Genomic DNA, 20,846 nt, shown 5'->3' on the forward strand with positions numbered 1-20,846 from the left:
CATGTGTGGCTTTCTGGCTGCCCAGGATCACCTGAATAGAGGCTGGTCTGCTCCAGAAAAATTCTGCATCACCACTGGTTCTTTTAGGATGTGCTCTGGTTATATTTATCAGTAGTCACTACATTTTCAAGAGGTGAATGGCAGATATCATTGCCTGGAAAATTCTGACATATACCATTAAACCTTAATAAGTGACTAAATTTCATCTTGATATCTATCACTTTCTGGAAAGTGTAAGCCAGGTGTAGAAAAGCTTTATCTATCAAAAGTAGCATTCCCTCAGGTCAAGCCCCTGCCCATCCTTCTGAATATGCTTTTATTTTTAAACCAAAATTCGACTAGATAGACTTTGTGTGAAGGATCTAGGAGTCTTTGTAGGCCACAATCTTAACATGAGTCAACAGTGTGATGCTGCTGCTGCAGCAGCAGAAGCAAAAAAAACAGCTAATGCTATTCTAGGCTGCATCAACAGAAGTCTAGTGTCCAGGTCAAGGGAAGTAATAGGACCCTCAATTCTGCCTTGGTCAGATCCGGAGTCCTGCGTCCAGTTCTGGGCACCACAATTTAAGAAGGATATTAACAAGCTGGAATGTGTGCAGAGGAGGGCAACCAATATGATCAAGGGTCTGGAGACCAAGCCTTATGAGGAAAGGTTGAGGCAGCTGGGTATGTTTAGCCTGGAGAAGAGAAGACTGAGAAGTGAGATGAGAACCATCATCAAATATCTGAAGGGCTGCCACATGGAAGATGGAGCAAGCTTGTTTTCTGCTGCTCCAGAGGACCCAAACCAGTGGATTCAAATGACAAGGAAGGAAATTCTGACTCAACATTAGGAAGAACTTCTGGCAGTAAGAACAAACTCCTTCCAATCGTGGTGACCTCTCCTTCCTTGGATGTTTTCAAGCAGAGGTTGGCTGGTCTCTGTCAGGGATTCTTGAGCTGTGATTCCTGCATCACTGGCAGTTGGACTAGACCCTTGGGGTCCCTTCCAACTGTACAGTTCTGTGATTCTATATGCTTCTGTGATCATACACGCACAAGTCCCCAGGTTCAATACCCAATGGCATCTCCAGGTAGGACTGAGAGAGAACCACTGTCTGTGTAAACAGTGCTTGCAGCCAGATGGGCCAATGGCCTCATTCAATATAAGGCAGTTTCCTGGGTTGCTCTGGGATTGAAGACTAGGAGAGCTAACCTCTTCTCTACTGATGCTTACTGGATGCCAGGAAAGAATGAATGGATTTATCAATGGCTGTGAATGAGCTGAGTCCTGATGGAGAAATTAAAATTCCCTTGTAGCAATAAAAGCACACACCAAAGTCTCGGAGATCATCGCTCAGCAGATGTCCAGCAATGAGTTTCGAAATACGAAAATAACTTTCAACACAAACAGAGCATCACCAAGAGTGCTGCTTTCACTGGGCCTGGCGTGGCTGTGTCTGGCTGACCGAGAAAAGCTAATCAGGAGACTGGCATGGGGAGAGAGGCATGTTATTTAATTAGCCGTACAATGCAATGACTCGGAGGCACGTGGTGGCCCTAATGGAAGGAGATAGATGTCCTTTTAGCCGGGCTAATTGTTCGGAAAGAGCGGGGTCTTTGTTCAGGCCCTGCATGCGGTCTGTGATCTTTCAGAGCCTCAGGGGGCTGCCCTGCTTATAATTTTTGATGGATCTATTCAGGGCCGCTTTGCAGCGTAACAAGAGAAAAACAAGAGTTGCATTGTTGGGCAGCCAGGATCTCCGTCCAAGAAAACCACCCCAACAAACCCAAACACGTGTGGAGGGAGGAGGGCTGCTTCGCTTCGCCAGGAGAGCAGATTGGCCAGGAGGCGGGCTTCCCAAGTCAGAAGGCAGCACTCTTAATGGTCCTTAATGGATGGATGCAGGAAGCTGCCTTGCACCCAGTCAGATCATGGGTCCATCTGCCTCAGCGTTGCCTACACTGACAGCTTTCGAGGATTTCATAGTCACTTATCTATAAAAAAAATACTTCCATGCCACTATAGCATACAAGATACCAAAGTGCTTTAGAAAAAGAATATTTACGTACAAGGGAAAGAAACCACACATTTTAAATTCAGAGGCGATCAACTATTATGAAAAGATTTCTCTGCAAGCAAACCAAGGTGGAAACTCAATAACTGGGTCCCTTGGAGGAATCCTTCACGTCTCTGTTCCGCTCAGGTGTGCAGGCTCTCAGCCAATGGATAGAGAGGTGTCATTTTGCCAAAACAAAGCCAAGCAGGAGTTTGAGGCAGCTTTCCCAACTGAGAGAAATGTGAGATTTGGCCTTCTCCGTGCTGATCTCTGCTCCTTCCTGCCACTCCGCCTTCTCGCGCTCTCCCTTCAGGCTTGGCGTCTGGGATTTACTGGCCATCACTTCCGTGGGAACCTTTTCCTCTTTTTTGGTGGGGAGGGAGTGATGCTGACAGCCCAGGCCAGCAGCAGGCCTCTCTCTCTCTCTCTCTCTCTCTCTCTGCTTTGTGCTCCGTTCCAGGAGGTTTTGTGGTTTTGCTGTGGGAGGAGGAAGATGCTCGTCCTGAGAACCGCATGGAGCCTTGAACGCTGTGGAAAGGAAACCGAGGAACAGTCAGGCCCGCTTTCACACTCGGGGGACCACAGATGCATTTGAACAGCCTTGTCCTCCCAGCATCGAAGCTGCAGGTGCTATGTGTGAACCAGGCCCTGCCTCTTTTTCTCATCCATATCCATCGTGCGAGGCCTCCCCCCCCCTTGTGAATTACCCGGTGGGGTGTGTGTGTGTGTGCTTTTGCTCCTCCGTGCCTCTGGAAGTTACAACATTCCAATGCAATGCAGAAAAAAAGAAGAGATTATGGGCTTGTGAAAATTGCATAATCTCTCTTTCTCCATCTGAGCCTGCAATGAGTCGTTTCCAAAGCCAGCTGCTTCTTTTATGCTCGATTTCAAACCCTTTCTTGCATGGCTAGGGTTGCCAACTGACTTGGGGGTGGGGGTGGCGTCTGTGCTTGTGATGAAGCTGCCCTGCTGTTCTCTGGAGCACCTCGGCCATCGAATTCAGTCTGCAGGAACAGGAGGCGAAGTTTGTCACGGAAAGGAGGCAGGCCTGCAGTTCGAGCTGCCATTAGAAGCATAGGAGCAGGGCCTGGTTCAGGCAGTTGGCAACCTTGCCCAAATTCCCTCTTTTGCAATTATTCATCTCAAGATGGACTTGTGGCGAATCTTCTCCTGTCATGATGTTCCACTCATTCATGAGTTCCTCTGCCTACCTTCTTCCCCTGATGTTTTATACTGTATATATTAAAAATATATGGCAAAAGAGACGTGGGAAAACTGGAACCTTTCAGCTGGGGGCAGCCCCCTAAATAGAGCAGAATATGACTGCTTTCTCCTGCCACAGGGAACTGCCTGAGCCTTTGTATCGTTAACCATAATTAGACCAATCCCCACCCACATGTCAGACCTATTTGCATGCCTAGCAACCAATGTACCACATATTAGGCAAATACAGCCACACTTAGTAGTTCTGGAAGCAAAGGGTTGAGAAGGTATAGGGACTTCCAGGGGAAAGGAGCAGGCCCCAAGGTGGCAAATCCACGCACCATTTGCTGGAAGATTTGATAGTAATGATCGACATAACAGGACACAACACTCCTCATTCCAGAAGCATGAGCCCCAGACCTCTTTGCACTAGCAGGCTGCCCCTGGAAGGCTCCCACAAGAAACTGCAGCCCCAGGCTGGGTAAGGTCCCCACCTCCCTTTGCAGCAAGCATTCTTGAAAGATATCGCTCACCCATTCCCCACATGCCTCATGATGAACGCTTGGGGAGGTTCTGTGACATTTGTGGGTTTCTGTCCCCTTATATACATTCGATAATTTCTGGGCTGTAGGATTTCACACAACGATGGTGGATGATCATGAAATTTGGATTGGGGTCTGGAGAAGACGCAACACCTTTTCTGCACATCACACATATGCACCACAGTGCTTCCCAACCTTAGTTCTCCATCTGGTTTTTTGGACTACAGTTCCCATCATCCCTGACCACTGGTCTTGCTAGCTAGGGATGATGGGAGTTGTAGTCCAAAAACCCAAAATGGATGGAGACCCAAGTTTGGTAAACCCTGCTATTTCTCTGCAAACCAACGTTATGCATTTGATCCCTGCAGCTGAGCATATGAACTGATCCATTGAAAAGCCCAGCATTTTAGCTGGCATAGGGCAATACGAAAAGGCTGCCTGCTAAATCTGGGTTGACTTGTTCACATGAGTGACTCACCACTTGATGCGGCAAGTCAGTATGGATGTGTCTGCGTGTGAACCAAGTGCGTCTCAAGAAATACATTGCAGTTGCTCAGCACGCAACTAAGACTGTTAGGTTTTCTCACAGAAAGAACCACAAGAAACAGGTTGCTAATGACGTTTGTACTCTCTTTTTTTTGTAATAAAAAAGGCTTATAAATATATAGATGTATATGTATATACCGGTAAATGGACCTCTGTGAGTCATACACGCCTATCTGTGCTCTGCCGTTTGTGGTCGGGTGTTTTTGCTACAGAAGTTGCAATAAAATACTTTATGTGCAAACCAAGACACCCTTCCCCCCAGACCTTCATTTAGGCTCACAAGCTGCTGGGGTGATAGAGATCTCGGCATATTTTGTGGCAGGAGCGGTCCCAACCCCTCCTTGCAAAGGAAGGATCCTTGGTTTCAGGTGAAATTGGTGGGGGAAATAAGCAGTCAGCACTTTTGGGTCTTAATCCCCCTCCTTTTTTTTTTTTACTTCTCACTGATTTGAAATGCAACTTCACACATGCTTAATTTTCTGAAAGGTGGACCCACTGTGGATTCCTTCAGGCTGTCTCTCATCAATGTCCCCTTGTTTTCAGAAAACACATTTGTTACTAAAAGCCCTCCTCTGTTCTTTCTTTCTTCTTCTTCTTTTAAAAAACCAACCCTGCAAATATAAAACAAAGAGGTTGTACAAACAGAAAATAGCATCACGTCCGCCTTTCCGTGTACAAAACAAAACCTCTTCCACCTTCAACGTTTTAACTAAACTGAACCAAGTATTGAAGTCAAGGGGGTTGCGGCCTTGCCTGTGGGTGAAACACAAGGCAGTTAAAATGCCACCACGTACAGTTTTGATCGTCACATGTCAAAAAAAAAGATATCAAAGAACTGGAAAGCTCCCTTACAAGGAAAGGTGACAGTGTCTGAGGCTTTTTACCTGGGGAGGGAAAGGTGAAGGTTTACAGAATGATGGACAAGGAGAAAAAGTGTCAGCACGTCATCTGGTGATGTTGAGAGGTGGGCAGTTGACTTCTTCATACAGGGGAGAGTTGAACTCTTCAGGTTTAGATGCCCACCAAACTTAGAAGGCTCTAAAAGGAGGTTAGACAAATTGTTGGAGGATAAAGCTATCCATGGCTCCTTGCTACCTTCAGGATCAAGGGCAGTCTGGCTCTGGGTAAACAACAACAACATTTTTATTATTTGTACCCGCCCATCTGACTGGGTTGCCCCAGCCACTCAGGTCCATCCAGAGTAGGCTGTTTCCTTCAAGCCCTGCTTGGGGAGGTGGGTGTCTCCCAGCGGTATCTGGTTGGCCACTGAAGGAAAGGATGAAGGAATGGATGGACCTTTGGTTTGATCCAGCAGGACTCTTTTGATGTTCCTGCACCCACTAGCTGATTTGGTAGTATACACCCCGGCATGTTTGCCTCGTGGAATTGAACTTCTCCAAGGCAACCCATCTTCTGTAAGCAAGATTGTCCATCTTGCCCAAATTCAAAATGTCTTCCATCCTCTGCTACAAGTGTGGGAGAGTTTGGGAGCTTTTTCGAGGTTGTGACTCAGAATAAGATGGTCACAAAAGAAGGGCAGTGTCAGGGACCAAACCATATTAACTTGCTCAGCAGCATCCTTCCAATCCACACACACTCCAGAGAACTAATATGAACCAGGGTCCAGTTCTGGGCACCCTAGTCTGTTAAGCCGGATATTGATAAGCAGAACATGTGCAAAGGTCTCCCACTCCTGCTTTGTGCCACATGCTCTCTCAGCCCATCAAATTTCCCTTTGCATTCTGTAATGTGGGACTGTGGAGCCTGTGGCCATTCATGTATGACTGTGCTCCAACTCCTCCCATCAGCCTTGACCATTGGCCATGCTGGCTGGGGGTGATGGGAATTGTAGCCCAGCAGCATCTGGAGGGGGCCTCCCAGGTTCCCCCATCCCTGCTCCAGTTATTGGGGTAGCATCCCCCTTCCACCCCCCAGGAAAGTAGATGTGCAAGATCTGTAATAGCTGACCTCTTGCTCCGTCCTCGCAGTCAAATGCATGCCCTCTCAAGTCACACTCAGTCCATAAAAATGTATTGAATTGTACAGCTATAATGGATGTGAAGAGCTTTGGACACTGTAAATGTGAGGTATTGTGATTCATCATGATTAATGGATATGTAAGAGAGGGAGAATCGTCCTTCTGTAGCATTGCTGGTCAACCTAGCGGCAAAGAAAATCATGAAAAGGGGGCATTAAGGGGAGGGGCCTGCCTTCAACCCTCACGCACTGAAAACACTCTTTCCCCCTCCAGACAATCCTGGGGAACTGTAGTGCCCCCCTAACAGAGCTACAGTTCCCAGCAACCTGCCCCAAATTCCTACCACTGTATGCATGTATGTCTCTCTGTGCGTTGTATTAAACCAGCAAGATTTTTTTAAAAAAAAAAAATCAGTTCTGTGTGTGCAAGAGAGAGAGGAAACTCATCCCCCTGCAGAACCACCACCTCCCACTTTATGAAGAGGCTGAGATGGCTCCTCTGCTTTTACCAATGCATTTCTTTGTGTTTTCGGTTCTAAATGTCACATAGAGCTTTTCCTTTCCGCTATCTTACTGTGTGCTATGTACCGGTAAGCTGCTAAGGGATTTGGCATGTTAAGTGGTTTGGCAATGCCAATGGTGATGGTGATTCCTGGGAAGGTGGTGGACTCTCCTTCATGGGAAGGTTTGAAGCAGAGGCAGGATGGTCACCTGTCAGGGATTCTTTAGCTGTCATTTCTGCATTGCAGGGGGCTGGACTAGATGGTCCTTGGGGGTCCCCTCCCACTCTACAATCCCATGACTCTTTGGCGATGAAGAAGAAAGCAAGACCAGCACCCATTTTCTTTTGCTCCCAAGGGACCAAGTAAAGCGTGAAGTCCCATCCCCCTTCCCGCCTTCCCCTTTCAGTGCCTGATTACAGCTCTGGTCCTGAGGGGAGACTTACTCCGGATTAACTAATGCGGAGTAAGGCGAGAGAGAGAGAGAGAGAGAGAGGAGCCCCGGTCCAGAGGCGAAGGCGCTTCGCGGAGGGTCTGGGCGGCGGCGAAGGGGCGGAGGCAGGCGGGTCCCACCCCGGCCGCTGTCACGGAGCGGAGCCCGGCCCCTGTTCCCTCCTCCCGTCGGCGGCAGCCCAGAGAGCTCCGCGCCTACAGCCGCTCCTGGGCTGGAAGAGAAACCCACGGGCAGGCAGGAGGCAGCGGCGGGGCTGGCCGGAGCAGGAACGCCCCGGAGACGAGGCACGGGAAGGCGGAAGGCAGCGCCAGAGCCAGCCAGCGAGCGCGCCACGGACGGAGCCCGTCGGGCTGCCCCGCAGGCGGAGAAGCGGGCGCGGGGCGCACGGCGGCAGACTCGGAGGGCGCAGCTCGGAGTCTCCAACTTCGGGGGCGCGGGCTCGGGGCGCTTTCCTGGCCAGAGGGGCCGAAGGATCCGACCCGGAAGGCCCCCCTCCCCCTCGTGGACCATGAAGGCGGCCGTGGACCTCAAGCCCACCCTGACCATCATCAAGACCGAGAAGGTCGACGCCGAGATGTTCCCTTCGCCGGGTAAGTGGGCCGCTGCGCCGCGCTCTCGGTCCTTCGCGTGCCCCGACGGCGCGCGGGGTTACTGGCCGGGACGCGCCTGGCCGGCCCCGCTCTCCCTGGGTCAGGGCCGAAGGGTCCCCGGGCGACGGCTGCGCTCAACTTCGCTCCTCGGTAACTGCGCCTTCCTGGGATGGGCTATCCTGTTTCCACGGTCTTTGGCGACGCCTCTTCTGGGGACCCCCCTCCTTCCTCTCCGATTCTACCGGCTTTCTTCCACCCCTAGACCGTTTGGTTTGTGCCCGGGGTCCCATCTCCCGGGGTTCCTTTTCTCCCCCTGAATTGGAGTTCGTGGGGACGCTGTATGGTGCAAGCGAGTGGTTTGGCTTCCCATCTCAAGTCAAGAGGGAGCTCTGTCCGGCTTTTCGGCTGTTTCTTGGGTTAGGGCAGGAGCATCTTCCTGACAGTTGGATCACAGTCCGAGAGCCGCTGCCTGGAATCTCCAGGGAAGCGTTTTTCCCCCTTTGGGTGTAATTGACTCTTCTCTTCTCCTATCACTCCCTCCTCCCTCTGTCTTTTTCTCTCTCTTCCCCTTTCCCTTCCCTCTCTCTCTGTATGTGTTTTGAGCGCGGCTGTACTGTACTCCAGGAGAGCTAATAGGTCTGGCTCGGAGCGCCTGTGTGGGCTGAAATGTCCCGTCCCTTCCCACCCGCACCAGCGCACGAATCACACACCATTTTTACAAGTGAGATTTGCTGAAAGTAGCACATTCTCCTACCTCCCTTGTATGATCAGCTGGAGATGGCAAGGGGGGGGGACGTTGGGGGAAAGCGGGCAAAAATAAGGCTTTCTAATCCCATATCAGAGGGAAGGCTTTCTTTCATTCTTCTCTCTCTTTAAATTAAGAAGTCAGGTTTTTGGGAGGGTTGATTTATTTTATTATTATTATTATTATTATTATTATTATTATTATTATTATTAAAAATGCTTCTATCTTTTAACTCATCCTTCTGGGGGTTCCGCTGGAGGAAAAGGGCAGTGTAAATTAACAGGGCGTAAAACTCAGATGGGGCGAACCTGGGTTCAAACCCCTCTTTACACAGGAATCACACTGACAGTGCAAGCCTATGCGTGCCTGCTCAAACATAAATCCCACTGAGTTCCATGGGACTTACTCCCAGGTAAAGTGCACCTAGGACCATGGCCTGAAGCAGGGTTGGAATGTAATCCATAAATATATGGACGCAGAAGACAAAAACAACCCATAATCTCTTGTTGAGAGAAAATAAAATGGAGGTCCCTTTTGTTCCTTTTTTTTATAAAAAAACTCTTTAAAAATAATATTCTTAAACACACACAAACACATTTTCCCCCATCCAGAAATTTAGAGTTTTGTTCCTTTGGTTTTATAAATCCATTGGTTGCAGATTACAAAAAAACAAACAAAAAACACCTTGATTTGGATGCTTTTGCCATATGCCAATCTGCTAATATCAGTTCTGCATCCTCCAAGACTTTTTTTTTCTAGTGACATCTCAGTGACATATTTATCAACATGTTAAACCAATCCCTGCCAACCTGGAGCCCTGCAGTTGCTGCTGGACTACAAATCCCATCATCAGCCCCAGGGAGCAGCACAGCCAACGTCCTATCAGCTCTTGTGTCCTACAGGCATGGTGAGAATTGTAGTTCAGCAGTGCCTGGAGGGCGCCAGGTTGAGAGGAGCTGTGCTAGACAGCTGCTTCAGGGCCGTTTGCACCTCTGCCTCCCACCCCTCCCCACACACACTACAAGAGATGTTGGGGAAACTTTCTGATGGAAGGGTGGGGGCAGGGGTGTCCGATGTTATCTGGAGAGATGGTTTCAGCCCTAGTTGCTAAGTTACTGTGTGACCATCAATAATTTTAGCTCTTCTTGTTTGCGGTTAACACTTAGGCCCAGTCTTGGATGCAAAATGCAAAGGCTTGCTAAGTAACCTCGTATGACTAGGTAGCCTGCTAACAATGCAGCCGCTGGGTTCTTGCAAAGGGTGTATATGTAGCCGAGATGCTCTTTTGTGCGGGTAGCAAAACTGTATCTGCAGCGTGGGGAAAGGGTTAAGCTCAGTCTGATGATCACCCATAGCTGGACCCTCCTCTTGGCTGACCCTCCGCATCTGTACACTCCTGGCATCTGTATTTACGGATGTTAAACTTCTCGCTTCCCCCCAGCCATTTCTGAGCCTTGTTCCTGAGTTTCTGGGAAAAACCAGGCCCAGGTTTCGGCTGGTTCCAGCGGCTGGTGGAAACGCCTGGCGAACGGGAAGAAAGAGGTGACAGCTGGCAACCAAAATCCAGCCCGCCCTGCTGATTCCTAAACTTAAGTTCAGAAATCCATCCTATCAGTTTGCAAAAAGGTCACGCAGCCTAAAAGAATGGAAAAAGTATCATCTTTCATTGTAAGAGGATGTTTTCATTTTCGTTTTTTGCTTCATTTCTGAATGGGGAATTGCAGAATTTTCCATTCATGAAGAAGGATCAGCGACTTCAGATTTTGTCAAAGCAGAATCCTCACTACCCAAATTTCTGATTGCTTTTCATCCGCACTCTTTCACATCCAGAAAATTACCAGGGTGTTGGGCGTGTTGAGCTGAACAACTGAACGATGAAATGAAGACCTCCGTTCAAATCCTGCCTTAAACTTACTAGGCGCTCTCCTCTCAGTCCCAGCCCTACCTTTCAGGGTTGTCGTAAGGATAACTGAGATAATGTAACATCCTTGGGAGGACAACTGGGACAATGTGTGTGAAGGGCTTTGAGAACGCTAAAGCACCACATCAGTGCTAAGCAACTATTAAACCAAATCTTCTAAACAAAAGCTTCTAGTCCACAATAATTGTGGCTAACTTGCTTTCCCACTACTCTGCTTGCTTGTCCTTATCTGTGGTTAGGCATTTATGGCACATCAGCCTCCTGAAAAAGATGTGGTAGGGAAGAGAACCCCCCCCCCCCCCCGCAAATTATTTCAGTTTTCAAAAGCTTCCTGGTCACCTGGAGAGGAGTCCTATTCACCATAGGTGATCAAGCAAGAGGCTGTTCAAAGGCCTGAATTACATCAAGCTGGTGATGGCTCCTGACTAAAAGAGGATTTGCCAGATTCACAGAGGACAAGTCTACCTGCGGCTATTAGTAATGATAGTTGTGTGTTCAGATGCAGCAATTTCAATTGCAACAGTGGTGAAGCAACAGCAGGGGTGGCCCACTGCCTTCAGCTGCTGCTTGTGGGCTTCCCAGGGGCATCTGGCTGGTGGAAATCGGGGGGGGGTCTAGGTGGACCTTTGCTCTGACCAAGCAGGACCCTGCTTGTGTTCTCGTCACACCAGAGGTCCATTTCGGTCTAAAACAGCGGATCAGAATGCAACCAAATCCTCAATGTGGTCATCCTCAGTTTAAAATTGAGCTCTTGCTTTACACGGGGTTGAACTAGATGGTGCTCCAGCCAACTCTACAATTTTATGAAAGTTTGGTACTTATTCATCTGGAAGTGTCTGAATCGGTGTCATTAGCAGCTCTCATTGCCTGAATGTTTAAGAAAGTTCCCTGTGCTCCTTATGATTTTCTGCAGCATATTTCAGGGAATGGCAGCTCTTTCTCCAAGCAAGTACTCTCAGGAAAGTACCTTTTAGGTGTGGTTAAATCTGTTACTGTGCCTATGCCAGTCAGGGGCATAGCAGGGTCTTCTTAGTTGTGGCTCTGGCGCAATGGAAATCCACGTCTAAGCAAGGTCATCTGCATATGGTAGCCCCACCCACAAAGTTGAAGGCAAACCATCTCTGTGTATGTTGGCACAGCCAGGGCTCAATAAGCCTCTTATTTTTTCTGCCCACCTGGGAATACAAAAATGGGGAGAGATTTCCAAGCACCAGCCACCCTGATAGGTGATTTAGAAACTGCATTTGTCTTGAGGGGTCATCTGAGCTGGTATGCAAACTTCTTCCTTTCAATAAAAGCATTTCTATTTATTTCTATACCTTTGGGACTGACTTTTTTACTCTTGTTTTCAAGGGGTTTGCTGATCTGAATCACTCTTGACTTTATGACTGGCTCCCTCTCCATGGTTCAACCCTCGCGGTTTGCCATAAGGGTTGAAAGGGTGAGGCACAAACTTAATAAGAAGCAGTGTGGTGCAGTGGTTAGAGCATTGGACTAGGACCTGAGAGACCAGGGTTCAAATCCCCACCCAGCCATGACGCTCACTGGGTGAGCTTGGGGGCCAGTCACTGCCTCTCAGCCTTACCCACTTCGCAGGGTTTTCGTGATGATAAAATGGGAAGGAACAGAACTATATAAGCCACCCTGAGCTCCTTGGAGGAAAGGTGGGATAAAAATGTTAATAATAATACAATAGAAGAGAACAAAATGCAAATAACGTATTTTGGACTGCCTACACAGGGGCTGCCCTGCAGGTCAATTGTGTTCATGCTCCCAGTCCTCATGGTACTCCTGTATCCCAGGCTTCAGATCTGCTTAGCTTCTATACATCCAGGGATGAGATACTGGGAACAATCCATACTATAGGCATTCCTTGTGCACATGGAAACATCCATCCTTTCCTAGGGATTCCTCAAGCAACATCAGGTGAACATGGCTTTAGGGCTTATAATTTATCAACAAGTTCAGGGGATGGTGCACTAGCACAGACTAGTACGTGTGGAGCATGAATCTCTCTCTGCAGGAGTTCTGTCTCTTTGCATCAGGGTTGGGCGACTTGTAGCCCTCCAAGGTTGCTGGACTACAGCGCTCACTTTCCCTTGGCCTCTGGCCCTGTGGGTTGGGGCTGATGAGAACCAGAACCCAACAACCTCTGGTGCCCCGTCCCACAGATGTGGGAGTCCTTTTGGAGCATCCTGGGACTTTGGTCCTTCTCCAGATACAACTCACATCACCAAGTATGCCAGCAAAGTTACTAGTCCTCTTCAGAATGCTGGTTCCTTGGAGGAGACACTGATTCAGGGATGGGGACCCTGTGGCTCCCAAAATGTTACTGGACCCCAACTCCTGCCAACCTTAACAAGTATGGTCAGTGGCCACGAATATAGGGAGCTGAAACTCAATAACTTCTGGAAGGCCACCAGAATGGCTCAGAATGGTCTCGGGGAGCGTTGCCTCCTGTTTGCACCCCTCTCACTCCCCTCCATACCAGTGTTTGAAATTTGCCAGGTGTCTTTTGTGACTGGCATGGGTCCAGTTGCAACTACATGGAGATCTCTGGATGTTGGGTTGGTGGCTGGGGAAAGCAAAATGTCACTTAGGGAAGGACCTGAAATCTTTCCCTTGGAGCTTGAGTTAGATTTATTCTGGCTTGTTTTATTTGGAGTTTTAATGTGTTGTAAACCACTTTGAGATTTGTTCTTTCAACTATGAAGCGGTGTTGAAATGGAAATGACGATGACGATGATGATGATGATGATACAGTAGTAGTAGTAATAATAATAATAATAATATCCCATGTGGGGGGGATGATGCCTAGACATTCCATTGTGGCAACTGCAGCCTATGTTCAAGGTGCCATTTGCAAATTAGATTACAGTATACAGTATATCTGAGTTTCTAACACTTCTCAGTATGTAGAGATCTTCTGGTAAGGCCCTATTCCAGGCGCCATCTTTTGCCTGCCTTTCTGCCCTGTGGAATGAACTCTTCCAGGAGGATTGTTTGGCACAGACATCAGCCTGCTTCTGGGGACAAGTAGGAGCCCAGCAACTTGGTACCATTTCTGTTCTGCCAGACTTTAGGAAATATGCCCCCTGCTTAGTAATGGGCAGCCAGGATCGCTCTTGTTGGCACTGGATCAGTTTAGAACTTACAGGCTTAGTTCAAGGGTAGGGATGGTTATTTTTTTAACTCGAGGGCCACCTTCTCTTCTTGGCAACCTTCCAAGGGTCACATGCCAGCGGTGGGCGGGGTCACAGACAAAAGTGGGTGGAGCAACTGATGTAAATGTTGCCTTTATATGAAGGAGGCTAGTTTCTACACACACAATCACACATCCCTCTCTCTATCCTCCATCAGGACAGGCAAGAGGCATGGGCAGAGTTCAAGGACACATCCTAGGCAGACCAAAAACCCCTCAAGGGTATGAAGCAGGGCCTGTGAGGGGGTGGCCCCATTGGAGAGATCCAATGGCCAGAGAAAGAGGTTTTGAGGGCCACACTCCCCACCGGTGGTTCTGTTCTTAAAGAATTGCTCCTTGTTTGTAATGATCCAGACGTTCTAATCAGGAGAACCAGAAAACCATTAAGTAGCAATGAAATGGCAAACTCCTCACTGGTGTCAGAGAAGCAACTGTATACAGATCTGGGGATCAGAGCTGTTTAAAGTGGCAACGCCTTCCTTTGTAGAATTGCTTCTAGCAAAGAGGCTTTTTAACAGGGATTCCTGGGCCTAGATTGGGCCAGGTGATGGTATCTCTCCCAGATGCACTCCAATGAGCCTACGCAGAAGGCGGATTCCTTGAAAGGAGCGGCTGAGCCTGAGGAAGGTTGTTTTGTCTTTCAGACCAAGCCAGGCCTCTCCGTTTAAACTTTAACTTCTTGTGGCAGTCATGAGCTGCCTAACCTATTTGTAGATGGTGGAGCTGCAGGGACCGGTTGCATGTGCAGCTGCGGCTGGGAATCAAGGACTTGGATTGGAATTGGAAGAGAGAATTCCCTAACCCCACCCCCATTCATGCAGAAGGGACCCCTCTTCTCTCCAGCATGTTAAAAAGCCTAAACCTGATTCTTCCTGTGCCTTGGAAGACTATGGGCATTTTAAAGTTGAGGCAAAGTCGAAACTTGGGCAGCAGAAAATGACAGAAACAAAAAAAAACGATCTCCTAGTGAGGACACTCATTCCAGCAGCTTCTGTCTTGGTAGATGAAGCCATGTTAGAAGCCAAGGAAGAGGACCAGACTGTTAGATCATCCAGTTTAATCCCTCCCCACCATTCACTTCTGAAAGAATCCCGTAATGGGTTTCAGGACTGATTATGTTCTTCAGGCCACAGCCAAGCTGGGGGAACATAGTGACAGGGCTTTGCCTCCAAAAGGCTCCTGATGAAATCCCCATCATCCCCATCATCCAGGCAAGGCGTGGAAAGGCAGAAGCCCTGATGGACCAAGGCTTTAGGCTTGGTATTCCTCAAGCATCCTGGGTTGCCCACCTCTGCAAACTTCATCCATCTCCAGGCATCAGTGCAGGTTCAAACCATGCAGCCCAAAAGAGGCCCTTTCCACAGCCAGTTGGCCTCTATTAAATATGAACATGACTTAGGATATATTCCTAAAACAGACTCTCCAAGTGTCCATATTTCCCAGCGACAGTCCCGGATTTACAGAAGCTGTCCAGGTTTCTGATTTGATCCCACGATGTCCTGCTTTTCCTTAGGATGTCCTTATTTTCATCGGAGAAATGTTGGAGGGTATGGTAGGATGTCTCCCGAGCCAAGGAGATAAGTAACTATACAACCTTTAAAAGACCTCTGAAGGCAGCCCTATAAAGGAAAGTTGTTTAATGTGTGATGTTTTATTATATTTTTATACATCTTGGAAGCAGCCCAGAGTGGCTGGGGCAACCCGGTCAAATGGGTGGGGTATAAATAATAAAATTACTGTTATTATGGAACAAAACATCCCTATTTTCATCAGAGAAATGTTGGAGGGTATGGTAAGAAGCAGAAATGAGTCCTACCTGGCTTTTCCCCTGCAGTGCCAGAGAAAGATGTTTGCTGGCAAAAAGGTTAGGGCATGGATTGGAAACTTACCTCTCTCATGCTATAGGGAGAACATTAGGAATCTGCCTTCTCCTGAATCAGGCTGCTCGTCTATCCAGCTCTGTATTGCCTACACTGAATGACAGCGACTCTCCAGGGTTCCAGCCTTACCTGGAGTTGCCAGGGGTTGAACCCAGGACCTTCTGCATGCCAAGCAGATGTTCCACAATCTGTTTGCATTTCTCTGTAAGCACTTGACAGTGGATTGTTGGCGCTTGATGTGAAGTCCACCCTCCCCACCCCACTCCAAAAAATTGTTCTGACATTTATTCATTCCCACCTTGCAAATAGCTGTGCAGTGTGTGTGTGTGTGTGTGTGTGTGTATACACACACACACACATATATATATATATACTAAAAATAATGCTATAAACCTTAGTCAGTAAAATAAGTAGAGTAAAGGCAGACAGTGAAGGAACTTAGCGGGTTTCCCTGCCTATAAGGTTGTTGTACAAAAGAGGCAGCAGTGTGAAAAAGAATACCTGAAAAAATATTCAGGTTAAATCACATTCAGGTTAAATCACATGAAAATCATATTCAGGTTAAATCACAAACAGGATTTGAAGCATGAGAAGGAGAAGAAAAATGATAATATTTGAATTAGAAGAGTGTGGAATACTTATTAGAATGCGGTATGTAGATGACATGAGATTAAGAACAGCATGGAAGGAAAGGTGGGAAGTTTAAAAAGAAATGCATAACAAACTTAAAGGCTGGAAAGATTTTAAAGTTTAATAAAAATTTCACCCAGAAAAAAAGACGAGAGTCTACACAAAAGCTGATCTTTCTTCATGTGTGGAATGAGCTGGGGGGGGGCATTGATTGCTTGTGTCGTTTTGTTGCTGTGTTGTCTCTGTCGTTTTGTTGCTGTGTTGATCTCAGGCCGCAACCAGGTGTGACATGCAGTCACGAACATCTTCCCCCAGATAGTTTTGCTTTCGACCAAAAGCTGCTGACTTTTGAGCAGAGGAGTTGCAGATAGCAGGGGGCTGTTTAACCCTTTCCCCTGTCTTAAGGGAGAGGCCATGCAGCGTTCAAAACTCCCATTGCTCTAGGTGTGTTTTGCGACAAGGAATTTCATTAGTGGGAGCAGTTTCCGAGTTCTAGGCTCAGCACTGCACCTGATTTCAGTTTAAAACTGCAGAGAGGAAGGAGAGAAGGACCCTTTTCAGCCTCCCCACTTCCCTCCACTCTCCGAAGACGGGAGAAGAGACCCTCTTAAGAATATTAGGGGGGCAGGCAGGCCAAGCATGGCTTTGTTTTTTGCAGTCTTCAGATGAGGACTAGACCATGTGAAAAATGAATGTAAGATTTTAGCTGCAGTTCATTCATTTTCAGCCTTGTATTCTTGTTATAAAAAAAGGGTGCCTAAACATTCCGTTGTTGTGCCCGTAACCTCGTTTTAAGGTGCCATTTAGCTCCTAGCTTTCATATCTCAGTTTCTAGAGCTGTGTCTCAGTGGGAGAGCATCTCTTCTGTATGCAAAAGGGCCCTGCCCCGTCCCACTGAAAAAAATATTAGATAGCAGAAGAAATACCTTTGCGGAGCACTTCTGTTAGTCATGGTGGGTTAAAGGAGGACACAGAAATCTTTCCCAATCTGGGCCCTACCTGTATCTGAGATGTTTTAGATTATACCTTAATCCCCATAATGGCTGACCATTGGCCAAAACACCTGAAGGGAACCAGGTTGGGGAAGGCTGGCACCTAAAATGACCTGAAAAAGGCAAATTATTTCATTCCTCCTGACAATTCTCAGCTAAAAATTGCCCTCACCCTGAGAAAGAGAGAGGGGAGAGGGGGGGGAGAGAGAGAGGGGGGGAGAGAGAGAGAAGTCCCCCCACCTTAGACTGATGTTTGTGGTAGAGGTGTGCAAAAGTTTTCTTCTTCTGAGTTTCCTTTCTAATTCCTTCTAACTGGAGACCCAATATAAACTATCTCCTTATCTGTGTTGTCTTTGAAATGGGAATCTGCAGCCCAGCAGTAAGGGAATAATTTCACTCTTGGAGATAGGTAGCTTAGAGCTACAATATTGGTGGCTTTGTGTGTTTAATACATTAATAGATTTCCTGTATTTGATCAATGCAGATTTTCAACCTCAGCTGCTGCACTCTGCTTCTCTTTGCTACCAGGAGGCAAAGAAAAGAAACTGATTGGGGGGGAACTAATAGGAGATTTGATAAATTGAGTGCATCAAAGCCAACTCCTCTGTTTATTTCATGTTTATTTCAGCTCCACCAAGGCCATGGGCTTTTTTTAATTATCTGGCACTAGGGATGGGGAGAAATTTGATTCATCTCATGTTTTAAAGGTGAACATACCTAGTTTGCACTTTTCAAGTGTGAATAGGAGAACCAAAATGGGCATCTTTCAGAAATCCCACTTCCCCCAATTCTGCAGTACAGTTCTCCAGCCAAGTAATGTGCACAAAAGTGCAAATATTGTGGGAAAGGTGTGCCCAAAAAGACACACATTTGTGAAAATAGCATACAAAATATTAAAGAAAATTGCTCTGCAAAAATGTCCGTATTAGATAAAATTATGTGCAAAAAAAGGTGTACATCAGAGGACATCCATGCTAAAATGCTGGTGACTTTTCATGAGAACTTCTTTTTAAAAAGTGGCCTGTTTTGGAAATGTGGGGAAAGATAAAACAATAAAATTGGAAGGAATTTGCAACCATACTTTAAAGCATTTGTTGTTGTTGTTTAGTCATTTAGTCGTGTCTGACACTTCGTGACCCCATGGACAAGAGCACGCCAGGCACTCCTGTCTTCCATCGCCTCCCGCAGTTTAGTCAAAACTTTAAAGCATATGAAATGTTAAAATACTACAACAGGTTAAAATTTGCATCAACTTTCTGAGCATTTCGGCAGAAGGTTCTTAGCAGGTGCAGAAAAGAGTATACAGTTATAGGCGCCTGCTGGATATCAATAGGCAGGGAGTTCCATGGTATTTGGTCTCCCAACCCAGGCAGGCACAGACATCAAGACCATGTCTACCTGCTGGAATGCCACCCACCCACCCCCCGCAGCATCTGCCCATGTGGGATGGACCACACAGGATCTGCCACTTGCATCCAGCCCATCATTTGTGCCTGGGGCCCCTGAAGTCCACAGAACTGCCATGGGCATTCCTGCGACTAAACCGAAACATTGTAGTCAGACGTTGTGGTGCACGTGGTTCTCCCACCCACCCCACAACAACCCTGTGAGGTAGGCTAGACTCAGAGAAGGCAGTGACCGGCCCAAGATTTGTGCTCGAGTGGGGATTCAAACCCGGGTCTTTCCCTGGTCCTAGTCCAACTGCTACACCATACTGGCTCTCAAATCCCACCACGCTTCAACTGCAGAGTGCATGGGGAAGGTTAGAAGAGCAAGCATGGACTTCACCCCCCTAGTTTATGTATTGAGAGTTTTCTCTCATCTTTATTGATGGAGTTTTGAGCGTCCTGTTGCTTCCCGCCCCAGATAAAATCACTGCCCCTCTTAATGCCAATAATGTTGGGGCATGTTGCTGGTGTCTGTCTGCCCATGTACCCTGGAGCAGTGTTGGGGAGGAGGGGAGTGTGGTATGACTGGAGAGTCCCAAGGAACAGATAGAAAGGCTTGAACGGTCGCATTTAATTCTCAGGCCTGAGGTTCCCCATGCCTTCTCTACATGGAGCTGGGCGTTTAGGACCCAGACCTTGCTGCAATCTTGAGATTGTCTGCTTTGTTCTCCCCCCCCCTTTTTCCCCCCGAAAAAACCAGCAGGTTTCTTGACTTTGTAACTGAACTCTTGGAACTGCGTGGGCAGGCATCTGCTCTTGACTCGACAAACAAAATCAACCAAGTGCAGTTTAAATAGCAGTTTCACATGAAAAGCAGGTAGACTTCAGAAGATGTGGTTTCGCCTGCCGCACGTTGCTTTCAGGGCTTTGACTAAAGCAGCTCAGATGCACAGATGCTTCTATATTTGCTTTGCGCCACATCAGGCCTGCAGCGCTCGAGATCTGAGCTGGGTGGCCAGCTTCACTCTTTCGGCTGGCCTCTGCTCCTCTGCAGCCTTAGTTAACAGCAGCTCACTCTGCAGATGTGATCAGGGTGGCAGCAGCAGCAGCCTGCTCCTGACTTTCTTGTAAAAAGCTTCTCTTCTTGATCCCTGCTGGCCAGCTTGCTTTTAAAGACGTACGAGCAGGCCACGCTGTTTTCATCCTGATCAGTTCATAGAATCATAGAATTGTTGGAAGGGACCACCAGAGTCATCTAGTCCAACCCCATTGCAAGAATCTGTTGCCTAACATGGGGCCCGAACCCGCAACCCTGAGATTAAGACCTTCATGGTCTAGTAGTTGGCAGTCATGACTACCCGGCTACCATTTTGTTTTGTCGCCCCACGGTCTTGATTCATGGCTGAGTTAGTTTCATTGCATTGCACGGTTTACGTAAAAATTTGTAAAGTCTTTGCTGGTGAAAAATCAATCCATCAATCAATAATAAATCAATAAATAAGATTTAGGGAAAAAATAGTTTCATTGCATGTTCACGTTAGCTATTTCCATTGGTGTTAACAGCTCCATCTTTGAACCTGACTAGCCAACCCTGTATTATTCCTTTGAATCGATAATAAATCTCATTCATCCGGCAAACAACATGCAGTTTTCAAACGGAATTGCCCACTGGCAAAGTGTTGGGGTGGCCCTTCAATTGCAAAGTACAGACACAGAGCCAGTTCCTGCCGCTGCTTCTGTCCTTCGTCTTGGCAACAAGGCTGTTTCTCGCCGGCTACTCCTTCCCTGCCTTGCTTCGCTTCCCCTTTTCCAAGCAGATATCAAATTAAACAGGCCTGCCTTGCCGGCCAAGAGCTCTCTCCCTCCGCTGGCCTTTGGCCATGCTTACATTCTCCGTCCAAATATTGTGGACTCGGTAATAAATATTTATTGATTCCATCATTTCCCACATTTTTCCCAGGTGTGCTGGATGTTTCTCCAGGGTGGGGGCAAACCACGTCATCCCCCGGTTAGGTTGAGTTGCAGATGACCCATCTGGCTGGAATCTGTTGTTTGGCTTCCAGTTTTTTGGCTCCGCCGGTGACTCAGCGCTCGACCCCAAGGCTCGCAGTTTTTGCATGAGTCGAGGATGCCGCGTTTCCCAGCTAGAGAGGGGCCAGCTGTTTCCATTTGCTCCCAAAAGAGCAGCTTCACCTGCTGAAAGGAAGAAGAGGGGTTTTTCAGCCCAGGCACCATGT

The 20,846-nt window shown here is 47.6% G+C and overlaps 1 protein-coding gene across 2 annotated transcripts in view; it reads left to right on the forward strand.

Moving 5' to 3' along the window:
* ETS1 (ETS proto-oncogene 1, transcription factor) overlaps window positions 1-20,846 on the forward strand; it is a 98,913-nt gene that overhangs the window by 38,479 nt on the left and 39,588 nt on the right. The window contains exon 1 of one of the 2 annotated variants that reach the window (XM_081889928.1): window positions 7,440-7,851. The exons of the other annotated variant lie outside the window; for it this stretch is intronic. Coding sequence (XP_081746054.1) covers window positions 7,770-7,851 — 82 coding nt within the window. The 5' untranslated portion in view covers window positions 7,440-7,769. Of the gene's footprint in view, window positions 1-7,439; window positions 7,852-20,846 lie in introns of those variants that run through there. 2 annotated transcript variants of the gene reach the window in all.

The sequence above is a fragment of the Podarcis melisellensis genome, assembly GCF_964234715.1.
Source record: "Podarcis melisellensis genome assembly, chromosome: 15".
Classification (NCBI taxonomy): Eukaryota; Metazoa; Chordata; class Lepidosauria; order Squamata; family Lacertidae; genus Podarcis; species Podarcis melisellensis.